A 25398-nucleotide genomic window follows, 5' to 3' on the forward strand; every position below is an offset into this window, starting at 1 on the left:
GCATACATAGAGACTAAAATGAGAATCTATCCTGCTAACAATTAATCTGCACATTCTCACTACAATAATGAATAGGCTTGGTGACAGCTATTCTGAAGCAAATCAATTGAGCAGCCTGTGTTATGTTTGACCTGTCATATTTTAAGCCACGAAGAGCAGTATCATGTGAATGGAAACATTCTTTTCATATACTGGGTTGCATAACGAGATGTGACTGGAGGCAGTTGCAGCTGAGAGAGAAATCTTTTAATTTGATGTCATCGGTTGCTGGCAGAGTAGAAAGCATTGAGAATTTTTTATAGGATTTCCGAAGGACACAACAATGTGGATTTTGCACAGATGGAGAGGTTCCACAACAACCTGGATTTTGCACAGACGGAGAGGTTCCACAATAACCTGGATTTTGCACAGACGGAGAGGTTCCACAATAATCTGGATTTTGCACAGATGGAGATGTTCCACAATAACCTGGATTTTGCACAGGTAGAGTTTCCACAACAACCTAGATTTTGCACAGACGGAGAGGTTCCATAATAACCTGGATTTTGCACAGATAGAGTTTCCACAACAACCTGGATTTTGCACAGATGGAGAGGTTCCACAATAACCTGGATTTTGCACAGATGGAGAGGTTCCACAATAATCTGGATTTTGCACAGATAGAGTTTCCACAACAACCTGAATTTTGCACAGACGAAGAGGTTCTACAACAACCTGGATTTTGCACAGATGGAGAGGTTCCACAATTCAGATGCTCAAATCTGGAAGACTGGCGCCGAACCTGGTCCCACCATTTTTGCAGAATGGATGGGGGAACAAGGCGAGACAATTTTTAAACATGTGCAGTTGTGAACTACGAATGATAAAGTGCAACTGCCTTCAGTCTGACTGCACACGGGTGAAGTGTGAAATATTATGTAATGTCTAAAATTATCAGAGTTTTTTGAAGTTGTAGAGTACTATTTATAACATGGGCTTTGGAAATCTTTGGGAGCGGTCAGCTGCAAGTTGGAGTTCTTCAAAGTGGACATGAATATGTGCAAAATGTTGATAAACTAATTGAAACTGTCAAGCTCCCTGGAACTGTCGAGGCAGTTGTCAAAGGGCACCTTCAAGCTGGGAAGACATTTAAATATTCTGCCTTTTAAATATTCATTGGCATTGGTTGGCATAGGGGTTAGAAAGAGCTATAGGATATGGGTTGAGCAGCAGAGGTTGGCACGGATGTGCATAGTGGCTGTGTGTGAGATGAAGGAGTGTATGCGGTGAATGCTGGCCAGCTGTTTCTTGTTTCATTTCTTTTGTCACAGCTGGGACAAAGTTCCAGATCATAGAATCATGGAATCACCAGTGCAGAAGGAGGCCATTCGGCCCATTGAGTCTGAGCTGGGACGTGGAAAGAGCACCCTACTTAAGTCCACACTCCAACATTTCCCCGTAACCCAATAACCCCACCTAACCTAAGGGCAATTTAACATGTCCAGTTCACCTAACCTGCACATCTTTGGACTGTGGGAGGAAATCGGAGCACCGGGAGAAAACCCACACAGACTTGGGGAGGACGTGCAGACTCCGCACAGACAGTGACCCAAGCCAGCAATCGAACCTGGGACCCTGGAGCTGTGAAGCAACTGTGCTAACCACTGTGCTACCATGCCGCCCACCAAGGCCAAACTCTTGCCCAGCCTGCCTTTGCCCCGGCAGCCTCCACTATTTCCGGAGTTGGTAGATAAGACACCCTTTACACCCTACCCCTTTTCACACAGCCCCGGAATGAAAATCCAATCTTCGGGGGCACTGTTTCAGGAGTTGGGTTCATAGAACCAGGAATTCTTCCAAATCTACTCTCCTGATGCAACCTGAATATTCTGGCTATGTTCATTTGGCAGCCGGGTTCATACTCCAACACCCCTGCTTCAATAATTTGTGCTACATTTGAACACAGTTTGTGTTCTAAAGAATTGCACTGAGTGAGTGTTCTGTGATACCTTTTCAGCTCTACAGAACGTTGATTTGACATGGTAATATTTCTTTCATAGAACATAGAACAGTACAGTACAGGCCCTCAGCCCATTTATCCTAACCTAAGATCAACCTAACCTACACTCTTTCAATTTACTGCTGACCATGTGCCTGTGTAAGAATCGCTTAAATGCCCCTAATGACTCTGACTCCACCACCTCTGCTGACAGTGCATTCCACACACCCACCACTCTCTGTGTAAAGAACTTACCTCTGACATCTCCCCTATATCTTCCTCCAATCACCTTAAAATTATGTCCCTTCGTGACAGCCATTTCCACCCTGGGGAAAAGTCTCTGTCTGTCCACTCTATCCATGCCTCTCATCAGCTTGTACACCTCTATCAAGTCACCTCTCTTCCTTATTCGCTCCAGTGAGAAAAGCTCTAGCTTCCTCAACCTTTCTTCATAAGACATGCCCTCCAGTCCAGGCAGCATCCTGCTAAACCTCCTCTGTACCCTCTCCAAAGCATCCACATCCTTCCGATAATGAGGCGACCAGAACTGGACACAATATTCCAAGTGTGGTCTAATTAGGGTTTTATAAAGCTGCAGCAAAACCTCACGGCTCTTAAACTCAATCCCTCTGTTCATGAAAACCAATACACCATACGCCATCAACCTGGGTGGCAACTTTGAGGGATCTATGTACGTGGACCCCAAGATCCCTCTGTTCCTCCACACTTCCAAGAATCCTGCCTTTAACCCTGGATTCAGCATTCCAATTCGACCTTCCAAAATAAATCAGCTCACATTTATCAAGGTTGAATTCCATCTGCCACTTCTCAGCCCAATTCTGCATTCTCAATTTTTTATTCATTCATGGATTGGTGTCTTCACTGGCTGGGCCAGCATTTATTGAGTCATTGAGCCAAGACACACCCAAGTCCCAGGTTTAAGTTAATTCGGAGCCAGACTTCACCATTCCCCAGTGTATATGTGAGCTTGCCTGCATTTGTTAACCCATTACCTACATTTGCTCACATCTGGATCCAGGAGCCAAGTGGCAGCTCATCTCTTAGCAACAGAGTCAGCTACCTTGTCGAGTTTGGTGTCATCGATAAGTGAAAGACTGTTTTAGGCTCAAAAAATATTTGCAGTCTAAAAGGAGGCCATGGAGTTTATGACACTTTAAGTACAGATCACTTTTTAATCCAGGTATATTACACTTTCAGGCAATGCGTTCCAGACCCCCATCACTCTCTTGGTGACCATTCTGATCCTTCTACCAATCACTTCAAATCTAGGCCCCTAGTTATTGGCCTATTTGCTAACAGAAATAGATTCTTCCCATCCTTTCTATTTCGGCTTCTCATAATTTGATACATCTCATTAAACCTCCCTTCAGGTTATTTTGTTCCAAAGAAAGCAACCCCAGTCTATCCACTCTTACCTCACGGTTAAAATATTCCAGTCTGTGAATGAATGAAAATCGCTTATTGTCACAAGTAGGCTTCAAATGAAGTTACTGGGAAAAGCCCCTAGTCGCCACATTCCAGTGCCTGTTCGGGGAAGCTGTTACGGGAATTGAACCATGCTGCTGGCCAGCCTTGGTCTGCTTTCAAAGCCAGCGATTTAGCCCTGTGCTAAACAGCCCTGTTATAACCCCAATGGAGATCCTGGAATCAGGACTATATGATTTCCCGTGACACACCCGGAATATGAACTTCCCCTTTAAGACAGGCAGGCCTTCCCCTTTAATGGGGCTGGGTTTCCCCTTTACAAGGAGAGCCCTGTTGTATAAAAACCCCGGCTTAGCTGCAGGTTGGGGGAGTTGGAGCAGTATTGTAATTGTATCAATACAAATCTTGTTCTGTAATTTCTACTTTTGTCTATGCGTTCTGCTGATCATGGATTCAACACAATCCTAGAAACAGTCTCATTGAATCTCCTTGGTTCATGTTGGGTGTTCTGATTCACAAACAAGCCAACAATGCTGGAAGTGGTGTAACGCTATTTTATTAACTGTTCAACTATGCTAACATACTGTAAACGTGGGTATAAGCAATACCAGCTTAACTGTGGACCCTTTCCTATCACTAGCTATGGTGAGGTACTCAGCACATGGTGAATGTCTGTGATGCAGGCTGTGAGCTCTGTGCTCTGAGCTGGCTGCTGCTAGAATGAGCGGGAACTCTCCTGTCCCCTGCCTTTATAGTGCTTGTGCTCTCACTGGTGATTGGCTGCAGTGTTATGTATGCTGGTTGGTCCTACTGCATGTCCATCAGTGTGTGTATGTGATTGCACCATAATGTACTGATGTATATTATGACACTTGGGACCATCTCTAGTGTTGATCTCCTTCTTCCTGTACTGTGGTTCTGTAACTGGTTTGTGATTCATATGTTTTGGAATATAAATTTTGGTTTTGGGAATTGAAGTTTTAACTGTCGATAAATAGGTGAAGGGAAGGTGATTACAAAACCGATGAGCAACCATGAGATTCAAAACAAGCTTTGAATGATTGACAGTTAAAAGCTAACTGATGTACATCTTGCAAGGTTAGAGGTGAAGTGTTAAAAACTGAAGAATAGATGATCCATTTCTTGACATTTGGGTAAAGCCAGGGTGTCCATTATTATCTCCATAAAATATGCTAAAAGTTAGAAATTATGGGAAAGAGGGTTATAAAACTCCATTAGGAATACAAATTGTTCATTTGGTTTCCCAGAATTAAGGAAACCTTTGGAATTAAAAGGTAGTTCTACCTGCAAACAGGTGCTGTCTGTCACAGTGTAATGGAGGTTCATTGGAAGGTTATTTTGTTTAATTCATGTGGGTGTGTTTGGTGACAGAAGTTCAGTCACAAAACACTTGTCAACCATTACCATTCTGTTTTCCCACTTGGATCCAACGTATCGATCCCATGGGTCGTCGATAAAGCTGAAAAACTGCGTTTAAGCATACTCTTATTAAAAACATCGGAGGCGGGATTCTCCAATCCCACGGCAGAGTGTCCAAGCCAACGGCGTGAACGGGCCGCTCCCAGTACTAATTCTGGCCCCTACAGGGGGCCACCACGGCGCTGGAGCGGTTCGCGCCGCTCCAGCTACCGATCCCGACGCGAACTGTGCGCCGCGGAATCCGTGCATGCGCAGTGGTGCTGGTGCCAACGAGGACATGCGCAGTGGCCTCTTGCAATGCGCCGGCCCCCGCACAACATGGCGCAGGACTACAGGGGTCGGCGCGTAGGAAAGGAGGCCCCCAGCCACAGAGGCCGGCCCATCGATCGGCGGGTCCCGATCGCGGGCCAGCCCACATCGGAGGCCCCCCCTGGGGTCGGAACCCCCCCCCCACCACAGGCCTTTAGCCGACCCTTCCACGCCGAGGTCCCGCCGGCCCTGAGCAGGTTAGAACGGCGGCGGCAAGACTCGGTTCTTTTCTTACGGCCACTCGGCCCATCCGTGCCGGAGAATCGGTGGACCGGGCGTGTAGAGCGGCCCCCGACCGGCGCCGCACCAACCATGTTGGCGCCAATGGCGCTGATTCTCCGCTCAGCGGCATCGGGTCGGCGTGGCCCGTTCGCGGGGATTCTCCAGCCGGCCCAGGGCTGGGAGAATCCCGCTCAGGACTTGGGAACAAGAGTGGGCCATTCAGCCCTTCAGGCCTGTTCTGCCCTTTGATCATGGCTGATCAGGTTGGGGTCTCAAATCAACTTACTTATCTGTCCCTCCCCTTCCACTTAACCCTTGGCTCCCTTGTCTATCAAAAATGTATCTATCTCAGCCTGGAATAAATTAAATGAACCAGCCTCCACTGATTTCTGGGGAGGAGAATTCCACGGGAATAGGAAAGCTAATGCAATGCCTATGAAAGGATTTTATGATGGCGTGATATCCTCAGGCATGCACTTGGGAAACTTCTTAGGTGTTTTGCAGGAATTCAGCTCAGTGTGAGATACCAACTACAGAAGATTCAAGAAGCGGGAATCTCCGCAATCGGCGCGATGTCCGCCGACCGGCGCCAAAAACGGCGCGAATCAGTCCGGCATCACGCCGCCCCAAAGGTGCGGAATTCTCCGCATCTTGAGGGGCCGAGCCCTCACCTTGAGGGGCTAGGCCCGCGCCGGACTGATTTCCGCCCCGTCAGCTGGCGGGAAAGGCCTTTGGTGCCCCACCAGCTGGCGCGGAAATGACTTTGCCGGGCGGCGCATGCGCGGGAGCGTCAGCGGCCGCTCACGGCATCCCCGCGCATGCGCAGTGGAGGGGGTCTCTTCCGCCTCCGCCATAGTGGAGACCATGGCGAAGGCGGAAGGAAAAGAGTGCCCCCATGGCACAGGCCCGCCCGTGGATCGATGGGCCCCGATCGCGGGCCAGGCCATCGTGGGGGCGCCCCCCCCCAGGACCTCGGAGCCCGCCCGCGCCGCCTTGTCCCGCCGGTAAGAGAGGTGGTTTGATTCTCGCCGGCGGGACAGGCATTCCAGCAGCGGGACTTCGGCCCATCACCGGGGGGTGGGCCCGCCAACCTGCGCGGCGCGATTGCCACCCCCGCCGAATATCCGGTGCCGGAGAATTCGGCAACCGCCGGGGGCGAGATTCACGCCAGCCCCCGGCGATTCTCCGACCAGGCTGGGGGATGGAGAATCCCGCCCCAGTTGTGTACCAAAATCAAGGGAATTAGTCCTTTTCTGAATCGGATGGTTCTGAAGTTGCGTTGATGTTCAGAGAACACATTGCTGCCCTTAAGATATTGCAGTGGGAACTAGTCACTCATTGAGCTTTGATATGATCAGCAATTGTGAAACATGTTGACATTATTGAGACCTGAGTTTGACCCCTTTCTGCTTTGTGATTAAATAGGATGATGCCGATTGGCAGGGACAGCTGAAATAGAAAAGCCATGGGAGCAGTTATCTGCTTAAATAAGACTGCAAAAACCCAAGCTCTTTTCTCATTGAGGTTAATGGGTTTTCTGGAAGTAAGCTTTAAAGAAGATCTTTAGCTGCATGTTTCTCAGCTTGATTTAACTGGCTGGGTTGTTATACTTCAATTGGACGTTTAGATGCCATCTTCCCAGATTTAGCTTCAATAGCAACACAGAGTTTACGGTACAAAAACAGATCATTAGGTCTAACCGTTGTACTCGTTATGCTCCACCTCCTGGGCGGGATTCTCCAACCCTCCTTGCCAAAATCGCGCCCATCGAGTCTGCAGCAACTCTCTGAAAGAGCACCCTACCTAGGCCCACTCCCCCGGCCTATCCCCCAAACCCCATAACACCAGCTAACATGCATATCTTTGTGGGAGGAAATCGGAGCACCCGGAGGAAACCCATCCATTGCAGACATGGGGAGAAAGTGTAAAGTTCACACAGACAATCACCGAAGGATGGAATTGAACCAGGGTCCCTGACTGTGAGGCAGCAGTGCTAACCACCGTACCAATGTGCCGCCCCGCCTCCCATTCCCAGAATTGGCCATTTTGGCTGAGGCAGGTTCAGGTTCTGACAAGGCAGCCTGGGCTCCATGAGGCACAGCTGGTTTAGGGTCATTAACACCTTTGCTAGGGTATATATCTGAGGCCGACTGGGATGTTCAAATTGGTATCCAGTTTTCCCGATGTGACGAGTGGCAGTTCAACTGCTTGGAGGAGGGCAGTGAAAACTCAGCCCAGGACCTACTTGGTTAGACTTAATGAACAGTAGAAGTTACTGGATGTATGCTTAATGCCACCAAATAGTGGGAAGGAGATAGGGGAGTAATTTTTCAGGTAAATAACAGAAAGATGCAAGAATTGCAGTTAGTGATAAGGGAGAGGGGGAGGGTGGGGGGGTTCAATTATCTCAATATAGATTTGGATAACAATATGTAAAGGCCAAAAGAACTTTCTTAATCAGTGCATTGCTAGCCCAATGGGGAAAGAAGGAGTGCTTGATCTTGTTTTGGCAAATTAAAAGGGGCAAGTACAGCACGTTTCAGTGGAGGAGCATTTGGAGAACAGGGATGATCAAATTATCAGGCGTTTTAAAATTCATTCCTGGTCTGTTGGTGTCACTGGCTAAGCCCGGTGGTGGTGTGCCCATGTTCCCATGCCTGCTTCCATTGTGCTTCTAAATGGTAGCTGTCATGGATTTGGAAGGTGATAGAAGCTTAGAACCACTAAAATGGACAGGGTACAATTAAGCACAAGGAGAAGGGCTAACTTCAGTGAACCATCTGGCCCAGGTGGATTGAAATAAAGATTAGTGGGTAAAATAGTAGTTGGACAATGGTCGACCTTCAAAGGTATGAGGTTCAAGGTGGTGACAGGAAGGGTGAAAGGAAGGCGCTGGATAACAAATTATGTAGGGGCAATTTTCATTGCCTTTTCAGGTGAGAAAGAGCCTCCATGATGGCTAAGTTAAGGTCTAGATCTGAAATGCTGTTCTAACCCATGTAAGAAATCATCCAGATAAAGGAATTGAAGCTTGTGCTGAAAGATGCCGAAAGGATCATTAAGGAGCCGACTGTCACTGGCACTCACTATCAAGCTCCCATGGCATTTTGTTGGACAGCACCTGGTCTAGTGTCCCCTCCTTAACCCTGATTTGAGAAGAAACATTGCTGAAGATTTTAAGAAACCCACGCATACTGCTTCAGGAAAAGTGTGTCTAATCAGCGTTTGAGTACCAAACTTGCAAGTGTTTGATGGTAATCATCAAGTAGGATCAAATTTGCATGCTAACATTTGTACAGTAACTATTCAGCACCTGTTTTCGTACTTAACCAAATTAACCCCCAAAGAGGTTAAACTGAGAGAGAAAATAAAGCTTATGACAAGTTTTTAAATGTTAAATGATAATACAGGAACAGAATTCTTGAAGATGGCAGGACAAATTGAGAAAGATATTAAAAAAATATTGGAGACCTTTGGCTTTATTAATAAGGACATAGAATACAAAAGCAAATAATTTATGCCAAACCTTTTAAAATATTGGCTTGATGGTAGGGTCCACGATGCTCACCACCTGTGGTACACCTGTCCAGGCCCGGTTGACGTCTACAGGTGGTTACCTCCTGACCATCCTTTGGAAAAGAGTGTCCTGCCTCTCCTCCACAGCATCCATGCACATCGCCAGCTCCGCATCCGCAAACCTCCAGGCTGCTCTTCTCGGTGCCACCTTCCTGGATGGAATGAGAGTGGAGTGCTTAAATGCAGCTCCAGCCAGCGTCGGTTGGAATTGCACTAATTTGGCTCTGGGACTGGTGCCCCCAACATCACCAGGGAACACTCCCAATTCAGTCTCGGCGTCAACACTTCCGGTGGGATTCTCAGTCCCATGACACCTGGGTCACGCTCTCTGATGGGACGGAGAATCAGACGCGGAGGCAAAATCGGGATCGATGCCAGGCGCCAATCCGAACATGATGTTCCGATCACTCACTGGCAGCTAGCAGGTGCATGCAAATGAATGTGCATGGGTCTTAATGACCCATTTGCATCCATTTAGTGAACCCATTACCCTATGCTCTGGCCCTCCGTGATTCACCTTTCTCCCTGGCCCGGAGTCAAGGGGGTGTGGATCACTTGTGGTCTCTACCAACGTGGCTCTGATGTGGTGGACCTCGCAGTGGGCCAAGGGGGTAATTCCCCCCCCCCCTCCCTGAGGGCCACCACGCCATGGTAGAGATCATCCAAGCTCAACGAAAGGTCACTAACCCCACAATTCACTGCCTGCCACTGGCTCTACCAAACCTCCCCTCACCAGGCATCCCTGTAATAGTGGTACTCTCCCAGGAACCGCGGTAAAAGGGTGGAGGGAGACCCCCCCAGGACCCTGTAATAGGGGACCCCCACATGGACCCTGTCTAAAGGGACACCCCCCCCCCCACACACATACCCCTCCCCCCGAAAAGCTAGAGAACAGTCCAGACAGGGGCAATGAGAAGAACTACAGCTGTAACACTTATCTTGAAGCTCCATGTGTCCATTCCTCGAAGGAGAACAATTGTGTCTGGTACCCACAGATCCATTAGCTGCAAGCCATTCATAGCTTTCTAGTCGTGGTCTGTGATTGACAGCAGCACAAACCATCTGCAGCTTTTATTCATTCATCTTCCTTCATGGTTTAATGGCCTAAGTGGTGAAACCTCAATTTTTACAAATATTGAACCATTGACCACATCAAAGAGAGTTAAGTGCAGTGCAATCACATCACTTTGTGCTTGGGCAGCTGCTGTGTGGCATGGTGGAGGGGGGTTGGAGTCGATTTACAGTGCAGGAATTGGGGGTAGTTGGCCGCAGAACCTTGATATCGGGCTACCCGTTCAAAAGGGTGGCCTGTTAACGGGATTTCCTCAGGAATCCCTCCAATTCCACACCATGCATGAATATTTGTGGCAAGTAGCACTGAATTTCTTGCCGGTTTATGCTCCAAAGGCTGTATGAAACAGCCAAATCAATAGGAAACTCATATGTTTGTCTTACAGCACAAATCAATCTCGTCGGAAATGTGTCCAGTTTTAAACCATTCTGATCGTTGCACATTGCTGCCTGATACTCTGGATTGATCTGCTTCATCTTGCTGAGTTTATTATTTCAAGTTTTGAATCGTCTTGTGCTTCCTGTCTGTGATATTTAGCAAAATTGTGGATTCTTGCCAAATGTTTCAACATTTTGTATAACCAGAGTTTCAAAGCCAACTTCTTTAGTAAAAATCAAAAAGGGCCATCAGAAAGAATTAATTATACCCTCAGAAGATGGAAGTGCTGTTAAGTACTTATATCTGGATCTTTCCCGACATGTTAGTGAGTAAATGTTTGATTCATTATAGCATGAAACCCTTTTAACTGGAAAGGTCTTAAGTTTAATCTTTGGTCATGACTTCAGTTGAGATAGATGTTGATTTGTTACACATGGATACCACGCTCCAGGGCTGGGGGCGTTGGTGGTGTGAGTAAGTGGTCAAAAATCAGCCAGAGTTCTACCAGATTGCTACTCGGTGACCTTTTCTAAAAAAGTACGTGAGGAGAGGATATTAGTTAAGGACAGAACCATCCTTCATTGTGTCGTTCCCCACAATTAACACTCCCTGTCAAGACTTTCAGATGTAAAGAATGCTTGAAGGAGCTATTCAGGACTGACTGACCCCCTCATCGCTGTGCTCTGCAACGTGAATTAATGCTTCTGACAAAGAGCAAGGCAGACCGTTTGAAAGAAAATACTTTTTAGTTTTATCAAAGAAAGAAATCAAACAGTGCCAATGAAAGAACAGTTTTCCTACATTATAACAGTGAGTACATTTCAAAAGTACTTGAGTGGTTCTAAAGCACTTTCGAACATACTGGGGTCATGAAAAGGCAGTCTTATGAATGCGAGTCTTTCTTTTCAAATTTATAGCATAAGGAATCATGCCCAAAGCCACTGTCTGCCCATCCCGAAGTGTGTGAATGCCTGCAAATGAGGCTGGATGACTCGCATATTAAACAAATGCTTTGAAAATTGTATTATTTTTGGGGAAATCGCAGGTGCATTGTCTGTGATTTCTTTGATATATTTCGGCTGTATGTGAGTTGTAATTACCAGTGTGGGACCTTGCACAATTGACTGCAATATTGAAACATTCTTGAAAATATCATTAGGGGAACATCTGCATGACAAAAGAGTGCAAACAGAGTGTACAACTAGCCCAAGCCTCGGAAAAATACATCTGAATGGACTTCTTGATGTCAACCTTGGAAGTGATAACTTCTGGTCAAAAGGTGGTGGTTTCTGCTGGATGTTGGAGGTGCAGATTTACAGAGCACAGAATAAAATTACAATCATTCAATGGTTGCACTGCAGAAGGAGGCTATTCAGGACATTATATCTGCTCCACCTCTGTCAGAGTAGCTCAGAAAATCCTGCTGCCCTGCCTTTCCGTTGGAGCACTACAAACCTGTTCTCTTCAGATAATTATTCAATTTTCGTTTGATAACCTCTGTTAAATTTGCTGCACCACCCTCTCCAACAAGGAATTCCAGTCCTAACCACTTACTGCATAAAAAATTCTCACGTTGCCATTTCTTCTTTTGCCAGTAACCTATAAACAGTGTCCTGTAGTCCTCAAACCCTCTGTTCAAACCATTCATGATTTTGAACACTATCAGACCTCCTCTTCTTCAAGGAAAACATCCCAGCTTCTCCAATCTGTCCACAGAACCAAATTTCCTCATCCCTGGTATCATTCTCGCAAACCTTTCCTGCACTTTCTCTCGTGCTTTAACATCCTTCCTAAAGTGTAGTGCTCCGAGTTGGACACAACATTTTAGTTGAGGCAGAACCAGTGTTTTATCATAACCTCTTTGCTTTTATACTCTGTCACATTTATAAAGTCCAGAACCCCGTTTGCTTTATTCACTGCTTCCGAACCTGGGGCGAAATTCTCCCCAAACGGCGCGATGTCCGCCGACTGGCGCCCAAAACGGCACCAATCAGACGGGCATCACGCCGCCCCAAAGGTGCGGAATGCTCCGCATCTTTGGGGGCCGAGCCCCAACATTGAGGGGCTAGGCCGGCACCGGAGGAATTTCCTCCCCGCCAGCTGGCGGAAACGGCCTTTGTTGCCCCGCCAGCTGGCGCGGAAATGACATGTCGGGGCGGCACATGCGCGGGAGCGTCAGCGGCCGCTGAAAGTTTCCCGCGCATGCGCAGTGGAGGGAGTCTCTTCCGCCTCCGCCATGGTGGAGACCGTGGCGGAGGCGGAAGGGAAAGAGTGCCGCCACGGCACAGGCCCGCCCGCGGATCGGTGGGCCCCGATCTAGGGCCAGGCCACCGTGGGGGCACCCCCTGGGGCCAGATCGCCCCGCGCCCCCCCCAGGACCCCGGAGCCCGCCCACGCCGCCTTGTCCCGCCGGTAAGAAAGGTACTTTAATTTACGCCGGCGGGGCAGGCAATTTATTGGCGGGACTTCGGCCCATCCGGGCCGGAGAATCGAGCGGGGGGGGTCCGCCAACCGGCGAGGCGCGATTCCTGCCCCCGCCGAATCTCTGGTGCCTGAGACTTCGGCAACCGGCGGGGGCGGGATTCACGCCAGCCCCCGGCGATTCTCCGACCTTCAATATTTCTGCACAGATATCCCCCAGGTCCTTCTGCTCCTGTCCTTTAGAATTGTAACTTTTATTTTATGTTGCCTCTCCTCATTCTCGTCATTAAAATGAATAGCTTCACACGGCTCTATTTTTAAATTCCATTTGCCACTTGTTCGCCTTTCCACTAGCCTTCATTTCCTTTTGAAGTTCATTACTATCTTTGTCTCACAGTTCCAATACTTACAAGTTTTGATCTGGGGACCCGGGTTTGAATCCCACCCCAGCAGGTGATGGAATTTAAACTCAATAAAATAATGATGACCATGGAATCATTGTTGATTGTCATAAAACCCATCTGGTTCACTAATGTCCTTTAGGGAAGGAAATCTGCCGTCCTTACCCGGTCTCACCTACATGTGACTCCAGACCCACAGCAATGTGGTTGACTCTTAACTGCACTCTCAAGGGCAATTCGGGATGGACAATAAATGCTGGCAGCGACGCCCACATCCCATGGGCAAATGAAATATATGTCCACGCTGCTAATATTCCTTTATTCCATGAGCTCTAACCTGGCTCACAGGCCTGTTATGTGGCACATTATCAAATTCCTTTTTGAAGTCAATATACACCAGATCAACCACATTACCCCCATCAACCCTCTCTGTTACATCATATAAAACTCAACAAGTTCATTAAACATGATTTTGTCATAAAAGTATGTGTTGGCATTTGTAATTAATCCACATTTGACCAAGTGACTGTTAATTTAATCCCAAGTGATCATTTCTATATGCTTTCCCACCACCAAGATGAAACTGGTTGACCTGTCATTGCTGAGCTCACCCTTGCACCCTCTTTTGAGCAAATATATCACATTTGGATTTCTCCAATCATCTAGCACCTGTATTTAAGGAGGATTTCACAATTATGGGCAGTGCCTCTGCAATTTCCACCCTCTGCATCCTTTGTTGCATGATTCATCAACTTTAAGCACGGGCAGCCCACCACATCTTCTTTATCAATTAACTTATCCAATGTCTCAAGACCCTCTTCATTCACTATGACTTAGGGGAGTATCTTCTTCCTTGCCAAAGACAGATGCAAAGTACCCATTTCATACCTCAGCCATGCTCCTAGCCTCCATGTGTAACTCCCCTTTTATTTCTCTAATTGGCCCCACTTCTACCTTTGTCACCGTTTTACTGTTTATATACCAATGAAAGTCTTTTCATAGGAACATACATAGAAAATAGAAGCAGAAGGAGGCCATTCAGCCCTTAGAGCCTGCTGCGCCATTCATTATGATCGTGGCTGATCATCGGGTCCTGCCTCCCCCCTCCCCCCATATCTCTTGATTCCTTTAGCCCCATTAGCTATATCTAATTCCGTCTTGAAATTATACAACACTTTGGCCTTAACTACTTTCTGTGGCATTGGATTCCACAGATTTACCACTTTTGTGGGTGAAGAAATCCCCCCCCCCCCCCACCGTCCTAAAATATTTACCCCTTATCCTCAAAGTACGACCCCTAGTTCTGGACTACCCCACCATCAGAAACATTCTTTCTGAATCTAACCTTTCTAACCCTGTTAGAATTTGATAAGTTTCTATGAAATCCCCTCTCTTCTGAACTCCAAAGAATTTAATCCTCATATGACAGTCCCGGCATCCCAGGAATCAGCCTGGTAAACCTTCGCTGCACTCACTCCATAGCAAGAACATCCTTCTTCAGATAAGGACACCAAAACTGCACACAATACAATAGGTAAAGATAGCTTTGAGACTTAAGTTTATGCTACATGCCAATCTCTTCTTGTGTTCTCTCTTTGCTTCTCTTATGCATCACTTCTCTTCTGAACCTTTTATAACCAGTTGGGTTTTTAGTTGCATTAATCCACCTGGCATCAGTAATTTGCAACCTTTACTGCCTCATCTTACTCTCTATCTTGTTGGTTATCCAGTGAGCTCTAGATTTGGTTGTCCTACTTTTCTCCCTCATGGGAATCTATCTACGTGAACTATCTCCACTTTCAAGGCAGCCCCATTGTTCCATCACAGTTTCCCTGTCAATTTCCCTGGGCCAGATATGTTCACAGCGTATTCAATTCAACCCTCCACCAAATAATAATTTTTACTTTGGATTGCTCTTTGTCTTTTTCCATATCCAGCTTCAGCTTTATGATACTCTGATTGCATTCCCCTTAAACTCAGTTTCTCAGTTCCGAGAAAGAGTCTTATTGGATTCAAAACTTTGGCCAGAATTAGACCCTCAAAGGTGGGAGTTGCACCAGCGCAGGGCACATCAGAGATAGAGAGAGCATCCGTCCCCCTTCTCCGCTGATAGCAGGTCATCTTACATCCTCATTTTTCTCAGTCCAGGCCACAGTAGGCAAAGAGGCGGCAGAAAATACAGAAGGAAAAGAGGTGGCAGAAAACACACAGCTTCCAGTTATGGAATCTAAAACAATCAACAGTATAAGACAGTCACCAGCAGTCTGCAAAAGACGTTTCTTGAACACCCTTACCAAATGTCTGGTCAGAGCAGTCTGCCCCTCTCTCCCCTTCCTGCAGTCACCAGCAGTAGACTCTCAAAGGTGGGAATAATCACACCAGGAAGCCATACCGACACAGGGCATGCCAGAAGAGAGAAAGAGCACTGCTTCCACCTCTCAAGCGCTGCTAGCAGGTCATTGTACGTCCTCCCATTCCTCACTTCAGGCCACAGAAGCAAAGAGAGGGGGCAGCAAACAAACACACAGCCTCCACACATGAAACAATTAACAGTGCCATAAATCACCAGCAATCTGCAAAAGTGCTTCTTCAACGCCATTATCAAGCTGCTCATTCAGATCAGTCGTCTCTTTCTCCCTCGTGCAGCTCCCAGCAATATACACTCAAAGGTCAGAGTAATCTCACTGGAAAGTCACACCAACGCAGAGCACGCCAAAAGAGAGGAAGGGAAGAAGAGCACCCCTTCACTTTCTCCAGCACTTCTCTTGCTCCAGGCCACAGAAGTAAAAGTGGTGGCAGTGAACAAGGACACAGCCTCCAGGCTGTCGCATTTGGATCGTTCCATCTCTCTCTCCCCCTCCCACAACTCCCAGCAGTAAAATTGGGAATAATCACACAAGAAAGTCACACTGACATAAGGCACAGCAGAGGAGGGAGAGAGCACCCCTTCCCCCTCTCGAGCACTGCTAGAAGGTCATCTTAAATCTCACTTTCCTTTACTCCAAGACAAAGAAGCAGAAGCGACAACAGCAAAGAAACACATGGCTTCAGGTATTTACAGCTACCAACACGAGCAATAATAATAATCTTTATTAGTGTAACAAATAGGCTTACATTAACACTGCAATGAAGTTACTGTGAAAATCCCCAAGTCGCCACACTCCTGCGCCTGTTTGGGTACACTAATGGAGAATTCCGAATGTCCAATTCATCTAGCAAGCACGTCTTTCGGGACTTGTGGGAGGAAACCGGAACACCCGGAGGAAACCTACGCAGACACGGAGAGAACGTGCAGACTCCGCACAGACAGTGACCCAAACTGAGACTCGAACCTGGGACCCTAGTGCTGTGAAGCAACAATGCTAACCACTATGCTACCATGCCGCCCTGTCGGCAAACACAACTGCAACACCACTTAAGAATATTTTATTTATTAAATGGTCAACATTCGAACATCAAGTACTTAACATTCCACATATCACACGAATGTCACCTTTCCACATTGGTACCGATACAAAGTTATATCAGTTCATCAACAAACACGCGGCACCATCCTTTGCTGGTTCCTCAACAGCAGTGGAGAATTAGCCTGAGAAAGTATCATCATGTCCAGAACTTTGTCATAGAAATGATCGGTCCATCAGTGTGTTACTTGTTCCACGTATCAGCAGGTCCTCCCACACAGCCCTTTCTCACCGGAACCAAATCCTGGCATCTACATATTCCACTGGCACTCAAGGTGTAGTTGAACATCCTTGATTCCTGCGGTGTCGTGCCAGTTACATGCAGCACTCACCACAGCAGCAACAAAAGCACCAACAATCTGTGAAAGCATTTCTTCAATGGTGTCATCAGCACATTTGGAACAATGTCGCGCACCACGTCCCACAGTGTCTTCTTGCTTTGAGCCCAGTGTTCCAGGACCCAGGTAGCTCAGAAAAAATTGTCCTACTTTCTGGCCAGAGAAATAGAAGGAAACAGGCTTCTGACATTTGCAGCCACAAGCATCAGCAAGCAGCAACCACAATCTACAGTTGAGAAATGCTCTCACAACTAACCAGGCAAATTCCTTATTAGCAATAGACTTCAGCTGTGAAGCTAGAGGCTGCTCACAGTCAAAGGGAGTTAAAGTAACCTTCTGCATACAACCAAAAATAGGGTTCTGTCCTGGAAGTGTATGGTAGGACAGACAGGCAGCAACTGCAATTGCCTCTGTTATGGACATCCACAAAAAGCCCATCACCTCCAGCCCCCTCCCTCCGGGCCGCGACCTGGAACGTTTCCACCCCCCAGCCATCTGAGGGGTCCACCCCGACCCCCGCCGAGCACTGGAGCAACAGCTCCAATCCCCTTGAGCTGCATGCTGGAAAATGGAAATGGCTAGTCATCGGCTCAGTTCCCCTCAGCAGCCATTGTGCCAGCTTTACGTTTTTAAAAAGGAGTACTAAACAAAGCCCGGCGGGATTTCTCGCTGGGGAGTCGGTTAATTCCCTGAAGGCCATTATATTCGACTTCAGTCTCGCTAATGAGATGGAAATTAATGCAAATGAGGGTGAATGATATTCTCGCCATTTGTAGCTCTGATCCAGAGCTCTCCATTGGGAGTTGGCCCATTAGGTAGCAAACATATTTGTGCCCGTTGCAAATCTCGATTTTGGCCTTTCCTGCTATTTAACCAATGCATCCAGATCACGGTGGGCGCAACGTGGTGGGTAAATCCCACCCATTATCTCTGTTTCTCTTCCAGAGATACTGCCAAACCTGCTGTGTTTTTCTAGTATCTTCTGTTTATTCCAGCAGATTGCTTTTATTTTATTGGTAATTGTCAGCTGTTTGCTTGTGGTAATGTTGGCCAATGAACATTTCAGGGGAGACCCATTTTAAACTTTCATTAGTGGCCTTATTTTTGGGGTCAAAACATGTTCAAGTTGTTTTTGAGCTTAATGTTCTCCAATCATCAATCTTCTCAAAGAGTAGGTGCAGGTGTGAAATGAAAAGCTTCACATTCTCCTCCTGTCTACTTTTTCCACAGCATTGGTAAATGTTGGAAATAAACTTGATTAATGGAGGTTCATGGGGGATCAGTAGACATTCCTCTTATTACTGCCTTACCTGCTAGGCTTTGAACTCCTTATTTTGGAACATGAACATTTTGAATCAGCTGAATTTCTAAAAAGAAGTTCCCACTGCAGCATAGGTTTTGGAAATTACCCTGTTCGTGCTATCAAGCCTTGCCGTTATAACAAGTAACATCTGTGCAGTTTATGAATATTAGTTCAATTAGGAACTACCCTAAAACTCAAAAGGAATATATAACATTGCACAAAATGTAACGGGCGGGATTCTTTGTTGGCCGATGCCGGAATCTGGAAACACGATTGGGCAGAGAATTCTGCGTTAGCTGGAAAATGAGGTTGGCACCGGGTACCAAACGGAAGGCCTCGCTCCAGTCTCTCGACACTGCACACTGGCATGAACATACAAATTGTACAGTAAAGTCCGTTGGCATATCATTAACTTCCTGGCATTTTCTGGGCCTTTCGCGATGCTTCGCCTCCGCCAGGATGAATTACCGACAGTGAGGTTCACTTATGGGCAGGATTCTCCCGCAATCGGCGGGGCGGCCTGTGCCGGCGCCAAAGAGTGGCGTGAACCACTCTGGCATCGGGCCACCCGGAAGGTGCAGAATCCTCCGGCCAGCGTGTTCTGGCACATGCGCAGAACCGCTGCTGTGAGTCCTGCGCATGCGCAGGGGGTTTCTTCTCCGCGCCGGCCATCGCAGCGCCTTACACAGGCGCGGAGGGAAAGAGTGCCCCCACAGCACAGGCCCGCCCGGAGATCGGTGGGCCCCAATCGCGGGCCAGGCCACCGTGCCCCCCCACCCCCCCCGGGGCCAGATCCCCCCGCACCCCCTAGCGGACTCCGCAAGCCGCCCTCAAAGCCAGCTCCCGCCGTGGGAGACCTTGTCTAATCCACGGCAGCAGGACTGGCCGAACACGGGTGGCAGCTCGGCCCATCGGGGCCCGGAGTATCGCGGGGGGGCCGCTGCCAATGGCCCCCGACCGGCGCGATCCCCGCCCCCGCCCAAAAACCGGCGCCGGAGAATTCGGCAGCCGGTGTCGGAGCGGTGGGGCGGGATTCACGCCGCCTCCCACCGATTCTCCGACCCGGTGGGGGGGTCGGAGAATCCCGCCCATTGTATTTCAAATCAGGAAACAGGCGCCGTGGTTGCTAGGGTGCGGGAGGGGTTACAAACAATGTCCAACATCGTTATAGTCTACTGATGGTTGTGCCACTGGCCGTGGTCAACCAGGGCTAGGGGGAGAAGTGGGGGCTGGCTACGAGGTGGGCCATGGGGTCGGGGTAGCCGGGCTTGGACTGCCATTACTGCAGCCTGCAAGGCAGCCTTGTGGCTGCGCATGCCACTGACTATCCACTGGGAACTTACCGCCATGGGTGCCCCATCCCTCTCAGTACCCTCTGGCCCCAGCTGACTATCAACAAGATGGGCGTGCTGCAGCGCAACAAGTGCCATCGTCGGGGCTGGGATGAGGGTCGGCATGCAATGGAATTGCGCGAGTTTTAAATGGCGCCGGTGCTAGCCCATTAACGGGGCCTGAATACCGGCATCAGCACTTAGTCTCTCAAATGGAGAGGTTGCCCAATCATCTTGCTCTGTAATTTTCATGCAAAAGCATTATTTCCTACATTTGTCATTCAGAGCATATCACTTTAATCAGTGAGTATTCAGAAGAGAATATGTTCAGTAATATCTTCAGATCTTCCACTTCACTTTTCAAATCAGTGGAGCTCTGCTTTGAATGACGGGAGACTTATCCAGACCACCTAGCTCTCAAAATCTTTGTTCACTGCTTTCTGAAGCCTCTCTATTATTTCTGTAACATGTTACTGCATGCTTGCTATTAATCCTGTTGCTGGTTACTCATACTAATTTTCAGAATTTCAGATTGGATCTTTAAATACATTGCACATTTAATTTTGCAAATCTAGGTCCATTTTATTTCACACGTTTGATTTCCAGGTGAATATGTCAATGGTAGCTAACTAAGTCTCACTGAACAGTCTTTGCAGAGCTACATTTAACTAAAAGTGAGATTATGTGAACAATCTTGAAGTAACATTGTCGGCAGGTTTGAATCTTTTTTTGTTACCTCCCTGCCAATTTCCTTTTTGCTATAATGTACATGTCACATTTAGTTATGTTGCTGGTTTTGTCCATATCTGTCTTGCATTTATCCCTTGCTTCTTCTTGCATATATTGCAACAATATCAGGCAAGGAAGATATCACGCCATTATGTTATGCCAAGATTCATGGTGAAACAACAATCCTATGCTGTACACATATCGACACCTGTGTCTATCATTAGAGTTTGGTGGTGTTGCTTTTACTCCAGAGGATGAAGAAGACCAGCTAAGAGGTTACTTGGAGTTGGGTGAAAGCAAAAAATTGATGATTGCCAGGAGCTGAGAAATGAACCCAGGAAAGGACCAGGGGAATATTATTGGAATTTTCGTAGGTCATTTCCGATAAACAGCCTATTCCTTTTTTGATTGATTAGACAATTTGGTCATCAAATCCTCTCTTCAAATCGTTCCGTTCTTAATCTTTCTCCTGAAAAGTATTCTATTGTTTCTTGAATCTATTTGTCTGATTTCACTTTTGACGATTTTCTCTGTTTGTGAATTCTGTCTGTCTCTCAATGGCTTTGTGAAATTGTTTTGTCAGAATGAGCTACTTTGTTATAGTAGAGTCGTAACTACAGTCAAAAATTGTACTTAGTTGACTGTGCTTTGGCATATCCTGAGGTGGAGCCAGCTGAACCCCCTAAGAAATCTGGCCTAACCCTATCCTTCTGGACTGATTTGGGGGCATTCTGTCATTTTCCCATTGGAACGAGAGAAGGCTAACCCCATGTAAAATCTCATGACTTGTGTTTAGTTCTTGGGATATATCTCTACAGGTCAAACAATCCACATTTCATTGTAAACTGGTTAAGTGATAACACATCCCTTCATGTCTCACTTCACCCAGAGAATGAACATCAGTCATACCAGGCATGTTTCATGACAGACTAAGCTATTAAACTTGCTTAATGTTGAATAGAGTTGCCTTCAGAATCAAGCAGCAGAAACAAGTAATTGCAGCACCAGTACGAGAGTCTGGAAAGGGTTCTCAAGGGGTTAAACAAACAAACCGATGTGCCCACCCCCGTGAATAGTGTCATGATATTCAAGTGAACATCACAGCACATAAACACATACATAATGATAGACAGAGCAACAGACCAATTAGCTCACATAACACGACAGCCAATCACAGACAAGAGCATACACAGTACAAAACAAGAAACACGACACTTCCTGGGCAGTCCATTAGGAGACGGCACAGGGCAAGGACCTCAAAGCCAGACACTCACACAGTCACTACGTGCTGAGTACCAGGTTTGTTGTATAAATAGTTTAACAGAATAAAACTGCGTTGTACCAATCGCAACCGTGTTGGTTCGTCTGTACATCAGAGCACCCAACACTTCAAATAGTGAACCAGGACATCCAAATCAGGTTGTGAGGTGGAGGTTGGGTGGTTGGGTGAGGAGGATGATGAGAGAACCTTCTGTCCATCCTCATTATCCACAAACGAAGGGCAGCACGGTGGCGCAGTGGTAGCACTGCAGTCTCACGGCGCTGAGGTCACAGGTTCGATCGCGGCCCCGGCTCACTGTCTGTGTGGAGTTTACACATTCTCCCCCTGTTTGCATGGATTTCGCCCCCACAACACAAAGATGTGCAGGGTAGGTGGATTGGCCATGCTAAATTGCCCCTTAATTGGAAAAAATGAATTGAGTACTCAAAATGTTTTTAAAAAGAAAAACAATTATCCATAATCTGATGGGGAGAGGCAGGGAGGAGAGCACGAAGAACTGCAGGAAAAAAACACCATCTTTTCCGAGCTTTACTGAATTACAGAGCGACTCAGAATACAGTTATTTTACAGTCAATAGCAGGAAGATATTTTTTACTAACTTTCAGGGGGAAAGGGAATATACACTTCTAAAAGGAAAAATGTGCAGGGCTCTGGGGAAAGAGCTATGAAGGAAGGCTAATTGGGTAATGCTTTCAGAAAGCTGGTACAGGCATGGTTGGCCAGGTGGCCTCCTTCCATGCTGCCTGATTATGTGATGCAGCATCTGTATCGAACAAAAGACTGGATACAAAATAGCCAAACTAATTGATTAAGTGGATGGCAAGCAAATCAGAGACCCAGAAATGTAATTTCAATCAGCAATGTTCAGTTAAAATACTACTATATCCAGGGGTTATCAAAAAGGATGATGCGTCTTGCACAGGGAGGATCAGGAAATCTACAGCAGTGAATGGTAAGGAACTGACCTCAGGATCACGTTTCATAAAAGGCTAATGGCACTAACTTCATATACCTATAATTCACTGGGTGGTCGGGTAAATGGGATTGTTTTGAGATTTTCAGAAAGTATGTGATGCCAACTATACTCTCCTGGTGAAAACCAATGGAATCTTTCTAGTCCCACCGAGGCGTCCTTGAAGGCGGGACATATTCCCGCCTCTGAGTGATCTCGCCTGAGATGGATGAGCAATAGCAGCTGGTAGCCAATAATGAGAATTTAAAAATCTAATGAGGGGGATGGGATGGGCTTCCCTGGGATATTCCCGGTGTCAAAGGATTCTAGTGGTGGCAGGCCAGATCATCCATGCCCGGTGATGCAGCAGGAATAACAAGGACCAAACCTGTGGCCTGAACAAATCTAAGAAAGGATTTGCACTTTGATAGGCCTTTCAGCTTTGTTGCTCTTTGTTTTATTAATTTTATGGACCTTTCCAAGGGTACCTCCATTATATTGTGCCCTTGAGCACTCCTTTCTACTGAGGTAGGACCCAACATTCCCAGTGGGGCTGCCTTTCTTCTAAAGCTGCGAGTCCTTTTACTGAAGCTGTGGCCTCTGGAACCCACTGTCCATTTATGATTGGACAGCAGCAGCAACCAACGGTAGCACAGTGGTTAGCATTGTTGCTTCACAGCGCCAGGAAGTAATTTCAATCATTAGAAGCATCCAACATGTTGAGAATCTAGTGACAGATGGCATGCTCACTACTTTGCGAACCAGATAGGTTTTTACAACAATCGACAATGGTTTCATGGTTGTCATTAGACTTTTAATTCCAGATTTTTTATTTAATTCAAATTCCATCATCTGCCCTGGTGGGATTCAAACCCATGTCCTCAGAACATTACCCTGAGTTTCTGGCTTACTAGTCCAGTGACAATACCGCTACCTCCCCATACACAAGAAAATTCTGTGGCCTGATGTAAAAGGGGAGGACTAAGTAAAAAATGTAAATAACCTGTATTTATATATAGCACCATTCATAACCTCAGGACATTCTAAAATACTTTACAGCCAATTAAGTACTTTTGAAGTCTGGTCACTGTTGCGTGGTGAACACCACAAGTGGTATATTATATATATTACAGCACTGAACGTATATTAGAGGTACGATGGTAAACCCCACCCTGCTGGCTCTGCCCAGCAGGCGGCGTATAAAAATGTGTGCGCTCCTGCGCTGCATCCATTCTGGTTCCAGCTACAGGAGGCACAACATCTTGTGCAATAAAGCCTCGATTGTTCCACCATTCTCGTCTCGTGGTAATTGACGGTACATCATGTTCTAATGCAGAAAATGCTGCACATGGCAAGTTCTGTTTTTGTAAGGTTGAGTGAGGAACAGATACAGTTCAGGCCACCCCAGGGAGAACTCCCCTGCTCTTATTCCAAATGTGCCCTGGGATCTTTTGCTTGTGCAGACAGAATAGAACTAAGTTTAGAACCTTATCTGAAAGATGTTAAACAGGCCCATTGTACATGTAGAGATAATTCCTCAACCCTGAGCTCCCAGCAGGATGAGTGAGTCAGAGATAGATCCAATTATTCTTAGTACCAATTCTCCAAACCACATTTACTGTGAGCGAGCATCTTAACTGGGAAGACGGAATTGCAGAATTACCTCTACCTTTTCATTAAATGACTGAGAGTTCAAATCACAAAAAGTTCAATGGCCAGAGTGTAATATCCCACACCGGGCTTACGGGGTGGGAGTGTTATCCTCCCGGTGGTTCTCACGGAGTACGAACTCCCCCGCTGAGGGGCAGGAAAGCTCCATTTAGCAATATATAAATGGTCGGCCAGTAAGGCACCAACCAGAGAGAGACCCGGTCGAGATCTACTGGGAAGTGTTTCCCATATTTGTAAATAAATCAAAGTGTTTTATTTCCTTTGGTGTGGACTCCCCGTCTCCTTATTAAACAGAGGCTATGTATATTTTGCACTGATACTAATGATATTTATCCAGTCAGCAGATCAAGAAAACAATCAAGATGATCAGCAGTGAGGGAGGGACAAAAACAGGGAGGACAGGAAAAGACACGCTGGAAATGTGATTTCTATTTCTCGTTTCTCTGGTTGATCATGCAAGTCATGAGAACCAGATCGAGAGCGAGTTACGCTTCACAAATGCCACAAAAACGACAGCAAATCTTTCAAAAGCAGCATTGCATTAAGTGTATTTTATTTAAACTTGAATGGGCAAAATTTGAGTGGCTTTGACAACTGAAACAGCAAGTGTGTAAGTCGCTGGTACTTTCAAATTGAAGTTTCATGTGATAAAGGCTTTTATTTCTTTCCCACTTACATGTGTGCGGTGGCTCGAGACAAACATTGGAGGCTTGTATTAATGAACAAAAGGGGTTTATTGATGAAAGGTAAAGGTAGTTAGATAACAGGCACAGAATATTTTATAACAGGTCTTAACACGTCGCCTCCGGGTCCACACTGCCTGGGGTCCTGCTTCCAAGGCCCTGCACGAACTTTCCATTGGCTGGGTGTCACATGCTCCCGCGCAATTGGCCCCGAGCCGGTCACGTCTGTGGAGCCCACCCCCTTCAAGGAGTCATGCTACCACATTGCTCTCCACTTCAGTCTCTTAATACACTACCCAAAACTATCTACAAAAGTTACAATTGTTAATGGGGACAACCAAGGAAAGAGAGTCCATCAAAAAGTCAATCGTTCTGGAGATCTCCACATCCTCCCCACCTCTG

The 25398-nt window shown here is 46.8% G+C and overlaps 1 protein-coding gene across 1 annotated transcript in view; it reads left to right on the forward strand.

The window, feature by feature from the left end:
• The first annotated feature begins 339 nt into the window (after nucleotides 1–339).
• sntg2 (syntrophin, gamma 2) overlaps nucleotides 340–25398 on the forward strand; it is a 523724-nt gene continuing 498665 nt past the window's right edge. Inside the window, exon 1 of the mRNA XM_072500541.1 lies at nucleotides 340–483. Within this exon, the coding sequence (XP_072356642.1) occupies nucleotides 340–483 (144 nt within the window). The remainder of the gene's footprint in view (nucleotides 484–25398) is intronic.

Source organism: Scyliorhinus torazame, chromosome 4 (assembly GCF_047496885.1).
Source record: "Scyliorhinus torazame isolate Kashiwa2021f chromosome 4, sScyTor2.1, whole genome shotgun sequence".
NCBI classification, from domain to species: Eukaryota; Metazoa; Chordata; class Chondrichthyes; order Carcharhiniformes; family Scyliorhinidae; genus Scyliorhinus; species Scyliorhinus torazame.